The following is a 15386-nucleotide window of genomic DNA, read 5'->3' as shown; positions in this document are numbered from 1 at the left end:
AGACAAAGGAAAAAAAAGAGGAAATAAATAGAGAAAAAAGATGATATCGTATAATGAACATTATATAAAATACATTAAGTAATCGTCGATTTATATTGTTAGCTTAATCAGCTAAATTGTGTATCATGACTCAAAATTAATTTCATAATAATTTCATTAGATTGATTTAAATATATATATTCATAATATTATTTAATTTCATTGGATTGATTTAAATAAGAAATTATGAACGAAATCATATTAGAAACACTAGATATTGTTTTTCTAATTTTCCATGAAATGCCCCATTATGGGTGCATTCCATATTCTTACACATATGGTATCTGCGCTTATTTGATTCATTATTTATGCCCAAATTAAAATTATATATCTAAGTTAATTTAGGTGGATATTTGTGTCCAAATTAAAATGACTTAAATTAGGGAATGGTAGTTTTGGCATTATATTTTTTAGTACTGCTATTTCGCCCGACTTAAAAAAACCCGATATATTACGACTTCCACGTGTATGTTTGAAGATGCAAGAGCTTTCTTCGATTTTTCTCTCTCTAAAATTCTTACATTTCAACAGAATAAAAAAATCCAAAAAGCCTCTCCTTCTCTCTACTCGTATGGTCTATTTATAGTCCATCACCAAAATTCTAACCAACTTATTGTATAGGGCTCTTATTCTAGGGCCTTCTTCCTTTTGGGCCTGACTTCATTATGTGAGCCTCAGATGTTGGGCCTAACTCTCAGTGTTGTGCTATGGGCTGAGTTCAACTGTTCGGTCCGATCCTTCTTTCATGGGTGTTGGGCCCATTGCGGTACCCTTTTTGCTTGGGCTAGGACCTACTATTCAATCTGATGCCTCACTCGTGGGTTGGGTCTGGTCCAATCCGTCTTTGGTATCTTCAATTGCCCCCATAATTACCCCCTAGTAAATAAGGGGGTAATTATTATCGGCGGCCAATCATGACACTGACGGCTCAAGAAGACCTCGTGGGAAAATGGACGATCGGATCTAAAACCAATGCTTCGAGATTCCAAAGAAACTCCTCGTTTTCCTGACGCTTCGATCTTCGGGCCCACTCTGTCCTTATAAGTATCAGAGACGTTCCCTCAAACCTTTTTTATGTCTCCATCTTGCATCACTGTTGGCCAAATCTTTGCTTGCATCTCTCTATTTTTAGTCAAATCAAATCTTCTCCGGCGAACCTCTGCGAAAGCTCCTTTTTCCAGCGATCTTGCAGTAATCTACGTTTTCTCCTTCTGAGGTTAGTTTCGTTTGCCTTTTTCTTTTAGAAGATCACTTTTTCTCCTTTAAAAACCCCATTCATTTTCACCATACCTGTAGATCTAGATGTTCTTCGCATGAAACTTCATCTCCCTATCGATATAGAAATTAGAAACTGCCCTAAAGACATGGATATCAGGACTGGTGCCGGCCTTCTTCCCGGCAAAGTCTTGTTTACCCATCTTCAGTTGAACATCATTAGGTTTCCTTTGCATCCTTTCTTTAATTATGTTTTCAACAAACTAAGGAACTCCCCTCTGCAAGTAAATCCAAATTTTTTTAAGATCCTATCCGTTCTGCTACTACTGACCCATGACAGAGGTCTAGATCTTGATATCATAGATCTTCTTCTCTATTACAAGTTTAGTAAGATCCGACTTGAGGAACCATTCTACCACCTCTACCCGATTGAAAACATGTCCATATGCAAAGACACACTCAAATCTGAAAAGGGTTGGAAAAACAACATAATAGGGGTTAGGGGGGCCTGGTCTTCTCCAGCTGCAGAGGATTATCCAATCCCGAGCACCTTTGGCGTGTGTTCTGTCTCTTCGTATAAGAAATTCAAAACCCATAAGAACGATTGTCCCTTCGAAATTTATGTTCCTCGCTTTTATACTTTCTTGTGCCGTTCCTTAGGCATTCCTTGTGACGATTTGAGCTACTGTGTTTGCAGGGATAGGGACAATTACTTGAAGAATTACGTTCTGAACGACGTTCCTTCCTGCTCAGACCTCCTTACCTCAGACAACCTTCTCGCCATTTCAGCCCTCGGCAGCGCAATGAGCCAGCTCCAGATTCCTTTATTTGGCAGAAGGAAGAACCCTCCCCAAGTTACTGTTGCTGCTGCGGCAACCTCTTCTCCTGCCTCAGCTTCTTCTTCAGCCACTATTTCTGACACCATTCCGAACGTAGTGGCTGCTGATCCTGCCGTTAGCGTTCCTTCTACCAATCAAAACGCACCTCATCAGGTCAATATTAATTCTGCTGTTACTGCGGGTGCTCAGGATAAAGAGCGAGGCAAAAGGCCTCATCCTGACAGTGCAGCCAACCTTGATGATGTATCTCATACAAGAAGGATCCGAATTTCTGGGCCAGGTACACTCTTGCATCGCCCCAGTCAAGTCTCCTACCCTCTCTGGGCCTGCTACAGCTGCGGCTTCTGCTTCAGCTTCTGTCTCTGCCTCTGCCTCTACAACAGCACCATGGACTCCTCGATTCGCCCGAACGGATGGGACATTCGTGAAGCCGAACGAGACCATGTTCAAGGATGGTCAGACCGCTATGGCATATTACAGGGGCATGTGGACTCCCAATGTGATACCCCCGAATTTCCAAATGCGGGTTGGCCAGGCCCACGCCCGAATACCCGAGGATATCAAAACAAATTGATAATAAACGAACACAGAGTACAAAAGAATAAAGAAGAATAAATAAAATGCTGACAAGAAATTAAAATGATAATCTAATAATAAACCTCATAATATATTTCCATTAATTAATAAAGTCTTCTGATACAACTGATCCTCCAAAATACAACTCGGGAATCCATACTGTGCGGACCCCTAGAAAATCCAAACTAAACAAATGATAGTAATCTAAAACTGAATCATAAAGGAACTCCTATGTAGCATCGGAAGAATGAAGTAGACTGATCCCCGCTCAGCACGAACAACCTCTACTCGTGACGAACACCTGAAAAATAATGGTGGGTCAGGCCCACAAACAAGTTCTACTCTACTACAGTCCAAACAGAGATCCGATACACGTATACATCCTAGTCAATCCAACAGTAACTAGTAGTCCGTATATATATATACACACACTAAAGGACCTCACTAGACTATAGGGTTGTCTCAACCTGAATAGTAGGTAACATGCAAAACGCACATATAGTGGGCATGAGTACCTAGACCTACCAGGGTACACAACTACACTATATCTAGCTACACATCCCAGGCGATATACGCGCCCTAACCATTGATCCTGAGACTCAGGCTCATATCATGGCACCATACTTATATATATAAAATCTAGTAACCATCCAATCCAGTATAAATTAATCCTCCATAAGTCATTCAACTTGTTCAGCTGACCTGACTTGAATATAAGTAGGACTTAACATTTTAGTTAATCCATTCCCTTATATAATAAATTGATCCTCCATAAGTCATTCAACTTGTTCAGCTGACCTGACTTAAATATAAGTAGAACTTAACATTTTAGTTAATCCATTCCCTTATATAAAATAGGTAGCACTTAACTGATAAGTTAATCCATCCCTAGAATGCCACCGTCCCATACCGGTACATTAAACCACATAAACCAACAATTAATGTAACAATTAAGGAAATACATCAAACATTCTATAAATAACTATGATAAATATGATATCAAGTTATCACATAATAGGAATGACTTATTATTTCTTTAAACTTCCTATATCATATGTCTTACACAAACTGAATCTTATACATGATGATATTTTATTATACCGTTAAATAATGATTCTCTATATCTAATTCATCCTACACATTTAATCTCAATTGCTAAAATATTTTAAAAGATTAAATCCATTCGTTTGTTTAAAACATTCAAATAGCAAGCATCATTATGATTGAGTCTATTTAAATTTATTAAAACCCAAACCTAGTCCCTATTTAATGTTCAGGAATCCTAGGCATGTTTCTACGTTCCATCATTCCACAGATATGAAAAATACATAATTTAAACATGTAAAAATTCACATAAGAAATCAAATCAAAATCATGCATTTTATCAATTCATAACACAAGAACAGATATGAACCAATTTCATAAAACCTATGTTCTAACCCAATTAAACATGCATAATTATTTAATTTTATGTGTTTAATAAATTCTGGAATTTCCTAGGCATGTACAGAAACACGAATCAAAGGGAAAGAGATAGAAGAAGAACTTGCCTTAAACTTTCGGATCGAAAGTTAAACTTCTTCTTCCTTGATCTTCTCTCAATAGGGTTTTTCTCCTCATTCCTTCCTTTTCCTCATTCCCTCTCTAACACTATCTCTCCAGTATATGTCACGTGAATATTTCTAACCCCCTTTTACAACCTATAGGTATATATTTATAGGCTAAATAAAATAACCCTAACCCTTTTCCCAATCCAAATCAACTAAAAAAAAATGAAAATAAAAATATTAAAAAGGTAAGCAAAATATGTTACGTATATAATTTATGTATATGTTTATTAAATAAGTAAATTATACACATTCCATTATTTATTAATGGATTATCCAATAATATTTAAGTTACCATAGTATTATAAAGTAACTTAAAACATAACACGTATCAAATCTATGTATATTTTTATTATTTAAATAAACATATACATCAGATTAAATATTACTACCCAAATTACCATAAAAGTAATTAATAAATTACTTTCTCTTTTATATATATATTAAAAAGGTAAGTAAAATATGTTACATATATAATTTATGCATATGTTTATTAAATAAATAAATTATACACATTCCATTATTTATTAATGGATTATCCAATAATACTTAAGTTACCATAATATTATAAAGTAACTTAAAACATAACACGTATCAAATCTATGTATATTTTTATTATTTAAATATAAAACATATACATCAGATTAAATATTACTACCCAAGTTACCATAAAAATAATTAATAAATTACTTTCTTTTTTATATATGTATATAATATATATCTATATATATACATACATTATCCATGGGTAATAATCCATACACATCCAACCTCCTATCCAAGTAGTCCATGGGACCCAATTGGTTGGCCCATTACTACTAACCATAACCATAAAAGAAAAATAAAATAAAATAATAAAAGAAAAGAAAACATTTAATTTACAATTAATCAAAACACCATTTAAGCACATAATCTAATTAAACAATTAACACATAGACAAATACAAATAATACATAGACACATAATCAAATAATCAAGTAATACCTAATTCAATTAAACACATAAGCAATTAGTCAAATAATTAATTAAATAATTAAAAAATACAATTAAAACAAATAAATAAATACCGAGACTATTCTTTTAAAATTAGGGGTATTACACCCAAGGACATTGAAACCGCCAGAGGTCTATCCCAGAAGGAGGTGTTTAGCCGCTTTCCTTTATCTGCCATAGAGGTAATTTTTATCTCCCAATCAGAAAAATCTTTATGCTTAACCCCCTCTGACTATGCGATCGGTTTAACCAGTGTTCATGCATATCTCTGCAGACCCTGTTCGGTATGATGGCCATGCAAAAGCAGGTAGAAATAGGGAACGCCAAGGCTCGAAAATTCTCTGACAGCCTTGAGGTGGCCCACAAAGAAAATAACATCCTCGCCACCAAAAACACAGAACTGTTCGTCCAGCTTGAAAAAGTTAAAAAAGAGATAAACGCTCTGAAAAGGGAAATCGATTCTCTTCAGGATGAAAGGGATGCCCTTCACCTTGAGAAGAGCGTTTGGCAGACCGAGCGCAACTCGCTCAAGGACGAAAAATCTGAACTCCAGCGCCTTCTGGCTGACGAACAGTCCGCTCGGATGACCTTCGAGAAGAGAGCCCTGGAGGAGCGTGATGTTCTGCTCAACACCATTAGCAAGGTGAATGGTGGTATGCTGGCTCTTCACACCCGGTTTTCAAGGGTTAGGGCTCTCAGGTATGCTCAGGGGTACAGAGAGGGTTTCTCCGACCGTGCTCCTGCCGACGGGCAGACTAGTTCCACTCCGGACGAAGTTGATAAGGATCTAGAAATTGATCCTCCAAGAGTCTATGTTGATCCAGACTCCACTCTTGCTGAGCACATTTTTGATGAGTGTCAGGAGATTGCTTCCTCCAGGGTCACTACAGTTCCCTCTATCGTTCAGCCTCTGGATGTTCTTCCTCTGTCTACTATGGTCCCTTCTTCAACCGCTACTGAGATTGGGCCCCAACAGAATGATTCAGTTATTCATCTCGACTCCCCACCTCGTGAGGATAGGACGACCAATGAAGATGAGGAGGCGAGTCAACACAATCAAGAGGCTGACAGAACGAAGGCAGCTAGCTAGAACTCTTTTGATATTTTAATTTCCTGCTTCTATGTAGTTATGTCATCTGTATGCTTTACTTTTGTAACTTCAAATCATATCATGAATGAGATGACAAAAACATTGACTTTATCTGTGCATGGGCGGTAACAACCAGCTTCACATTCATCTACTTTGCAATGTCTGGTGCTCGGCTTACAATGCCAGCTGCCACTTACTTTTTGTTTTTAAGCAAATGCTTAGCAAGTGCCTGGCGCTCGGCCAGAATGCCACTTGGCTTTTTATTTCTTAGCAAAATTTTGGCGTTCGGCTCATAGTGCCAGCTGCCACTTACCTTGCTTAAGTGCTTGGCGCTCGGCTAGAATGCCACTTGCCACTTGGCTTTTTATTTCTTAGCAAAAGTTTGGCGTTCGGCTCATAGTGTCAGCTGCCACTTACCTTGCTTAAGTGCCTGGCGCTCAGCTAAAATGTCACTTGCTACTTGGCTTTTTATTTCTTAGCAAGAGTTTGGCGTTCGGCTCATAGTGCCAGCTGCTACTTACCTTGCTTAAGTGCCTGGCGCTCGCCTAGAATACCACTTGCCACTTGACTTTTTATTTCTTAGCAAGAGTTTGGCGTTCGGCTCATAGTGCCAGCTGCCACTTACTTTGCTTAAGTGCCTGGCGCTCGGCTAAAATGCCACCTGCCACTTGGCTTTTTATTTCTCAACAAAAGTTTGGCGTTCGGCTCATAGTGCCAGCTGCCACTTACTTTGCTATTTTTACTTGATCAATCTCTTAAAGAGGAATATTACTTTTATAAATCTCAAAAACTTGTACATTCGTTTGTATTCAATTGAAAATGAACAAAATTCAACATTGAAATATTTAATTTTCTATTGATAATACCTCTTTAGAGACGTAGCATTCCAAGGCTTGTTAACCAGCCTTCCGGCCATGGTCTCTAGGGTATATGCCCCCTTTCCTATGACTTCTGCAATTTTGTATGGACCTTCCCATGGTGGCATCATCTTTTTGACTATCCCCACCTTCTTTTTCAGAACCAGATCACCTGGTATAAAGTCTCTGTGCTTTACCTTTTTGTTATGGCTATTCGCAAGCGTTTACTGGTAAGATGCGAGCCTTACTGCCGCTGCATCTCTCTTTTCCTCCAGCATATCGAGGTTAAAGCTCAACATACTGTCGTTATGCTCTCGGCTCCATGCCAAACTCCGAACAGTCGGAACCAAGTGTTCGACCGGTATAACTGCTTCGGTACCATATGCCATGGCGAATGGGCTTTCTCCGGTCGGTCGCCTCGGGGTCGTTCTGTAGGCTCATAGGACGTTCGGCAGTTCATCTAACCATTTTCCTTTCTTCTCTTCAAGGTTCTTCTTGATACAAGCAAAGATTGTTCTATTCGTGATCTCCGCTTGTCCATTGGCCTGGGAGTGACTTACTGCCGCCAGCTTTTGATTAATTCCATATTCCTCCAACAGCTCTCTTACTTGCTTGCTGTCAAGGTTTGTCCCATTATCCATGACGATTGACCTCGGAACGCTAAACCGACAAATAATATTGCTCCAAATGAACCGTCTCACATGAATTTGAGTTACGCTCGGGTACGCTCGGGTACGGCTCTGCTTCCACCCACTTAGTAAAGTAATCTGTAGCCAGCAGCACATACTTGTTCTGAGCTCTTGCAGTTGGCAGAGGACCGACCACATCCATCCCCCATTGCGCGAAAGGCCATGGTGTGGCCATTACGTGCAAGTCCTCAGGTGGTTGGTGAATCAGTGGTCCGAACCTTTGACACTTATCGCACCTTCTGGAAAATTCTTCCGCGTCTCGCGACATGTTCGGCCAGAAGTACCCTTGCGTCATTGCTTTGTGCGCTAAAGACCTCCCCCCTGAATGGTTTTCACATACACCTTCATGAATAGCTCACAGCACCTGCCGAGCCTCTGTGGGAGTAACGCACTTTAAGTACGGCCCAGAAAAAGATCTTTTGTATAACTGGTCATGCACTATGGTGTACTTTGCAGTATTCGATTTGATTTTCCTAGCTTCATCTTTTTGCTCGGGCAGAATACCTCCCCTGATGTAAGTTATGATTGGATCGATCCAACTTGGCTTATATGGAATAACATTTACTTGCCAAGGATCTGGATCCGAAGGTTCTGCAAAAATGGATGGCTGGTTTAATATTCCCACTGGAATTACCCTGGCCAATGTTTCTCCAGAACCCGAGGCACTATACGCTAGCCAATCGGCATCTTCGTTATGCTCTCTCGGTATTTGGATGAATTCAATTTTTTGAAAGTTTTTGGCCTCCCGCACAACAGCAGAATGATAGGCCTCCATTGTTTTATCTTTGGTTTCATACTCGCCATTCACCTGCCGAACAACTAATTGCGAGTCACTAAAGACAATTAAATTCCTGACCTTCAACTCCTTTGCAAGCTTAAGTCCTGCCAGCAGTGCTTCATACTCCGCTTCATTGTCGGTGGCTTTGAATTCAAGCCGGAGCGCTTGACTCAAGGACGTACCTTCTGGTGTCTGCAATTTGATCCTAATGCCTGCCACCATCTGATTTGAGGATCCATCGACGAAGAGTCTCCACAAGCAACCTCGAAGGTCTTCCTCTATGTCTTCTGAATCACATTCCAGTAGAAAATCTGCCACTGCTTGCCCTTTGATTGCCGTTCTGGGTTCATATGTTATGTCAAATGAGCTTAACTCTATGGCCCACTTCGTCATTCTTCCTGAGAGGTCTGGCTTGTGCAGGATTATTCTGATAGGGAAGGTGGTTAGAACGATGATAGGATGGGATTCAAAATAATGCCTGAGCTTTCTTTTCGCATGCACTAGCGAGAGTATCACTCGCTCGGCCTTTGAATAACGTCGTTCGGCCTCAGTCATCGTTTTGCTAACATAAAACACTGGATATTGCTTCCCTTCTGGACAACGGATCAGAACGCCACTTGTCGCGATGCTGGATACCCCGAGGTATAGAAATAACTTTTCTCCTGGTTCTGGAGCTGACAGGATCGAAAGGTTTTGCATATATTCCTTCAAACTTGTTAATGCTTTGCGCTGTTCATCCCCCTAAACTTGTCTTCCTTGGCTTCGTATTGTGTCAAAGAATGGTTTGCAACGGTCTGACAGTTTTGAAATGAATCGACTCAATGCTGCGATCCGTCCCGTAAGTGTTTACACTTCCTTGACTGTTGTCGGCTCGGCATTCTCAGTCAGAGCTTCTACTTGGGCTGGGCTAGCTTCTATGCCTCAATGATTAACTACGTGTCCTAGGAATTGACCAGAACTCACGCCGAATGAGCATTTGGTTGGATTGAGTTTCATTCCGTAGTGCCTCAACACATTAAATACGTCATGTAGATGTTTCAGATGGTCAGCTTTCTTCTTACTTTTACTACCATGTCATCAATGTAAGCTTCCACGGTCTTCCCTATTTGTCTCTTGAAAATTTTGCTAATAAGCCTTTGGTAAGTTGCTACGGCGTTTTCAGTTCGAATGGCATGACTTTTGTAATACCCCTAAATTCAAAAGGATAATTCTGATATTTTTATTAATTATTTTATTACATTTTAAAAATTGTTTAAGTGTGTATTTTCATTAATTGGTGTATTATTTGATTTTATCTGAATTTATTTGAACTACTTGATATTGTTTAATTTAATTGGTATTAGTTGATTTTATTTGAATTAAATGTTTTATTTTTAGTTTTAATTTAATTGTTTTAATTGTTTATTTATTTATTTATGTTAATTGGTTTAATGTGTTTTAAATGCATTAATTGTAACTTAGGGTTTTAGGTTTTATCATAGCCAACATTGTTATAACCTAGGATTACCTATGGGCCGAGTGATATCTGTATGGACTTAGGGTTTCTGTAGAGTCTATATATATATTGTTTATACGTTGATTTAGGGTTACAAATAAAAACCATATTCACCATAATCACGTATACAGTGTGATAGAGAGAAAACAGATAGAAAGATTGAGAGGAAATACATAGTGAACTTGAGTGATTCAAGGAGGAGTTTGGGACTGAATTAGGAGCAGCAGAGGCTGTTTGATACAACCAAGGTAGCCAAAGAAGATAGAGACAACAGTTGGGGGTTTTTAAACCAAAGTCTCAAGGCAAGTTTCTGATCTTCTCTTTCCCAGGAATTTGTGTTCTGTGCATGCTTAGTTATACTCCAGGAATTAAAGTAAGACTTAATTACATCATTTATACATGTTGAAACAGTTTCTAACGTCATTGAATTTAATCTGCTTATCATAGTTTACAAGTTCAGTTTAAAAAAAAGCTGATTGTTGTTGCTTTACAAATTAATGTTTAATTCCATTCTTGTTTGCATAACCCTGGGGATCTTAAAACCTGAAATAAAATTAAGTTTAATGACTAGAAACCACCGGAGTCGGAGAAGATAACAGAAGAACAGACGTAAAATTTAAAATGAAGAAGGCTCTTTTTAAAAGGGGAGAAGGCTCTTTTTAAATGGAGAAGGCTCTTTTGTTTGCAAAGCCTTCTCTTTCTCTTGGTATTACGTAGAATTTAAAATGGAGAAGGCTCTTTTTAAAAGGGGAGAAGGCTCTTTTTAAATGGAGAAGGCTCTTTTGTTTGCAAAGCCTTCTCTTTATCTTGGTATTACGTAGAATTTAAAATGGAGAAGGCTCTTTTTAAAAGGGGAGAAGGCTCTTTTTGAATGGAGAAGGCTCTTTTGTTTGCAGAGCCTTCTCTTTCTCTTGGCATTACGTAAAATTGAGTTTTTATGCTCTGTTTGGCTAAACTGGGTTTTTCTAAAACTGTTTAAAGGCTACTGGATGGTGTATTTCATTACTAAAGACTTAAAAAAATGTTGGGAAGCATGCTTACATTTAATTATGGAGGATGGAATTAACATATGGTTAAACAGTGATCCCATATATGATAGATTGGATAAATAATTAAAATTGCTTACTGTTTTAGCAATTTTTATTTCTCTGCATGGTCTTAAATTATGAACCATGTTTCAGCTGGGATATGTGCATATAAATGTATAAGTATATGTCTGCTGAGATGGAATTAACTGATGTTAAAACTTGCTATACATTGCATCAGTTTTGATACTGGTTGGAGAGGTAAATTGCATAATCTTGCTTTATCAATTTAATGGACTGTAGTTGGGATTGTAAATCTTTTATTGGATACAAAATTTAGTTATACATATGTTAAATTGTGTTTATGCTTATTTTGGGAAGTGGTTGATAAATAGTTATACTGTTTTGTCAACTTTGTTAATTGGAGGACTGTATGTATCGGTATGGGACGGTGACATACTAGGTATGAACTAGTTCAAACACTAAGTCCTACCTAATTTGGATTAAGGTATGGATTAACCCTATGAGTTAAGTCCATCACCTACTTGTGTCATATCAATCAAATAATTGAATGACTTAATATGGTTTCAGGATGGATTTGCTTTACATTTATCAAACCACTTTTCAGATGGTTGATATTTTGCAATAGGAGGACACGGACTTTATATATTTATTATATGTGCCATGGTATGAGCTTGAGTCTCAGGACCATGGTTAGGGTACGTATACTGCCTAGGATGGATAGCTGGATAGGGGTGTTGTTCCCTGGTAGGTCTAGATACACATGACCACATGGTATCTCTATTCAGGCTGAGACAGACCTTTTTGGACTAGTGAGCGTCCTATAGTGTGTACTTATACATATATGGACTACTCTAGATATTGTTGAGTCTTTCTAGTATGTATTTGCGTATCGGATTCCTATTTGGATTGTAGTAGATCAGGACTTGCATGTGGGTCTGACCCACCCTTATATTTTTCAGGTACTCGTCAGTTCCAAGGTTAGAGTTTGTTTGTGCAGAGCAGATACAGACTTCTATTCTACCGACAACGTAGGACTTCTTTCCAGATATTAGATTTGGATTTTATCTTCAGTTTTACTTCCATGCATTTTGGGATTTTATTAGGGGTCCACTAGAGATGGATTCCCGAGTTGTAAACTTATGGAGTTTGGATTGTCAAGATTTAAATATTTATATTTGAGGATTTATTTTAGTTTCTTTTCGCTCATTATATTATTTCTTTAATCACTTTGTATTCCGTGTTCGTTTTTAAAATATTAATTGTCTGATATCCCTCGGATTTGGGCCTGGGCCTGATCAACCCGTGTCTCGAATCCGAGGGGTATCATAACTTTGTAGCAATAGGTCCCGCGCTCGGTAACGAAAGAAGTTTTCTCTTCATCAGCAGGGTCCATGGGGATCTGATTATAACCTGAATAAGCATCTAAGAAGGTTAAACGCTCATATCCAGTAGTAGCATCCACCATTTGATCAATTTCCGGCAGCGGGAAGCTATCCTTGGGACAAGCTTTGTTTAAATTGGTGAAATCGATACACACCCGCCATTTCCCATTCTTCTTCTGCACAACAACAACATTTGACAACCAGTCAGGATAACACACTTCTCTTATAAATCCCGCGTCAAGTAGCCTGTCAACCTCCTCCGCTATGATCTAGTTATGCTCTGGAGCAAACCTTCGCTGCTTCTGCTTTACAGGTCTTGCATTGGAATTTACGTTCAAGGAGTGACAGGATACAGAAGGATCGATTCCAGGCATGTCTAGGTGGCTCCACGCAAATACATCGGCGTTCTGAGACAAGAAATCAACTAACTCATGTTTCTCTGCCATAGCAAGTCATTCCCCCACTCTGGTTGTTCGTTCGGGTCAGTCAAGTCCAGTGGCTCCTCCTCCCCATTCGGCTAAGGAGGAGGTTCCTGTAATTGCTATATTGGGCTTGCCGAACGGATGGGTGTTTTCCCTTTTCCAGCATGCTTCAGCGTTACTGAATAACATTCCTTAGCTGCAACCTGGTCTCCATGGATGTCGATTACCTTGGCTCCGTCTGGCCCCAGGCATTTCATTACTTGATGCAAAGTGGAAGGAACACCTTGAACTCTGTGGATCCATCCTCTACCCATCAGAAGGTTGTACGAGGGATGGATTTCGACAACCACAAAGGTCTCCATCAGAACCCTCTCTGCACCGCGTACCGCTAACTCCATCGTACCGATGGGTTCCACTCGTTTTCCATCAAACCCTAGTAGAGGATTCCCGGTAAATTTAAGCCGGTCCGGCTTGATTTCGAGCCGGTATCCCTCGGCATGACGTTCGCACTACTTTCAGGATCAATCAGAACTCTACGTACCAAACATTCGGCTACTGTCAAACTAACGACCAACGGGTCCTCATGAGGGATCTGAACACGCAATAGATCTGTTTTGTCAAACTTTATCTGTGTTGATGAGCTCTGTTGGTGTAGAGTGTTTACACTGCCCACCATTCTCTTCATCTGTGCATGGCGAAGGCGTGTTCGAAGTAGTTCGTCTGACTCCTCAGTAGGCTCAGGCCGACCGTGAATTGCATTGATTATTCGGACTGGTTGCGTATTGTAAGGGTTCGACTTCTGACTCCTCTTCACGTGCTCCATTGGCCAGTTCTGTTCCGCCGCCGGGCCTTGAATATAACTTGCAAACTCCCCTCTGGCTATCAGCATCTCTACCTGTCTCCTTAAGTTCCTGTATTCGTTAGTCTTTATTTTCTTGGTACAGCCTTGCTAAGGTGACTTTCAATGGAGTAACCAGTTCTTCCTCTCTGGGCCTCTTCTCAGATTTCCACAAGGAACGCTGTGGCTGAACCTGCTTTTGTCTGATCTTTGCTTTGGTTTTGTCCTCTGTTGATATGACGGATGTTTTCCGAACGTTTGCTGCCTCTTCTTCTTCCAAGCGTACAAATCCATCGGCTCTTTCATTTAGTTCATCCATGGTCTTCGGCGTGTTCACTACCAAGCTTGTATGGAATGGAGTGCCACGAGTCATGGCCAGTATAAATGCTTGAACCGCTGTAGAAGGGTGACATTCAATTACCATACTCTTGATAAGGTTAAACCTGGTTAGGAAAGCTTGGAGGCGTTCATCCTCATGCTGCTTTATTGTGAATAGGCTTGAAATGTCCTTTGCCGGACGCTTATTTCCATTATATTGGCTTATGAACCGATCACATAAGCTTCGAAAACTATCTACTGAGCCCCTAGGCAGGTTCTTAAACCAATTGAGGGCTGGTCCAGCTAGACTTGTAGGGAAACACTTGCACATCAAGGAATCATTCTCAGTGTTCAGAGCCATTTTCAACTGGATGTGATACACATGATCAATCAGATCGGTCGTTCCGTCGAACAGAATGAAGATGGGCATGGAAAATTTCCTCGGACTCAGAGGATTCAGAATTTCATTAGTGAATGGTGAGTCAACAGTTCGAGCTGCTGAACGGAGGGCTTCATTTTCCCTCTGGAACCCCGCAATTGCTCTCTGATCCACAGATCTCCTTTCTGAGCCGCGATAGTCGAACGTCGTCATGGAAGGTCGATAGGTCGGATCGAATGATCTGTCTTCTACGAACTCTCTGCGCCATGGAGGTATAGCTTTATGACGATCAAACTCCATTGCTTCATTTCGGCTGAGCGTTTCTTGATGTGGATCTAAGGTCATGGCTTCGTTTCGCCTGATCTGTTCACATCGTGGATCCACGTGAGTTGATCCTTCACGATCATCAATATGACGGGGATTTGGCGGTAAATCGTTTGGCCGGACTTCCTCGCGGTGAAGATCTGTCTGATTGTTCCCTACCTTCTCGCCGTGATGTGCCGCATCGGTATGTGCAACTTATTCTCCAGCCGGGAGCGGTCGCTGAATCACCGGGACTTCTTGACGCTGCATTTCAGTCCTTAACTCTGCATTCTCTCTTTTGAGAGCTTCGATCATGCTCATCAACTCATTAAGCTTCACCTGCTGGACATTCTCTACCGTATTGGAGTTCTCACCCCCAATCATCATTCCAGAACGGAGCAAAGGCATGAATCGTAAATTCTACTCTAGATCGGAGCCTCGCCAATGTGAATCACGGCAGATCTGAACTCAAATGTTCCGAGTTTTGCTTTCCTTTCGATAGATTAGAGTTGTTCCG

General features: G+C 39.9%; 1 protein-coding gene across 1 annotated transcript; it reads right to left on the bottom strand.

Annotated features, from left to right (window-relative positions):
- Positions 1-13464: 13464 nt before the first annotated feature.
- LOC132314738 (uncharacterized) lies at positions 13465-13854 on the bottom strand. The gene has a single exon (XM_059813561.1). The coding sequence runs from the start codon at positions 13852-13854 to the stop codon at positions 13465-13467; it is 390 nt and encodes a 129-aa protein (XP_059669544.1).
- Positions 13855-15386: the final 1532 nt, after the last annotated feature.

This window comes from Cornus florida, unplaced genomic scaffold, assembly GCF_030987335.1.
Source record: "Cornus florida cultivar Cherokee Brave unplaced genomic scaffold, ASM3098733v1 CherokeeBrave_3.0.0_Hap2_Chr06, whole genome shotgun sequence".
NCBI classification, from domain to species: Eukaryota; Viridiplantae; Streptophyta; class Magnoliopsida; order Cornales; family Cornaceae; genus Cornus; species Cornus florida.
Note: the sequence above shows the minus strand (reverse complement) of the source record. Positions and strands in the feature narration are given on the sequence as shown.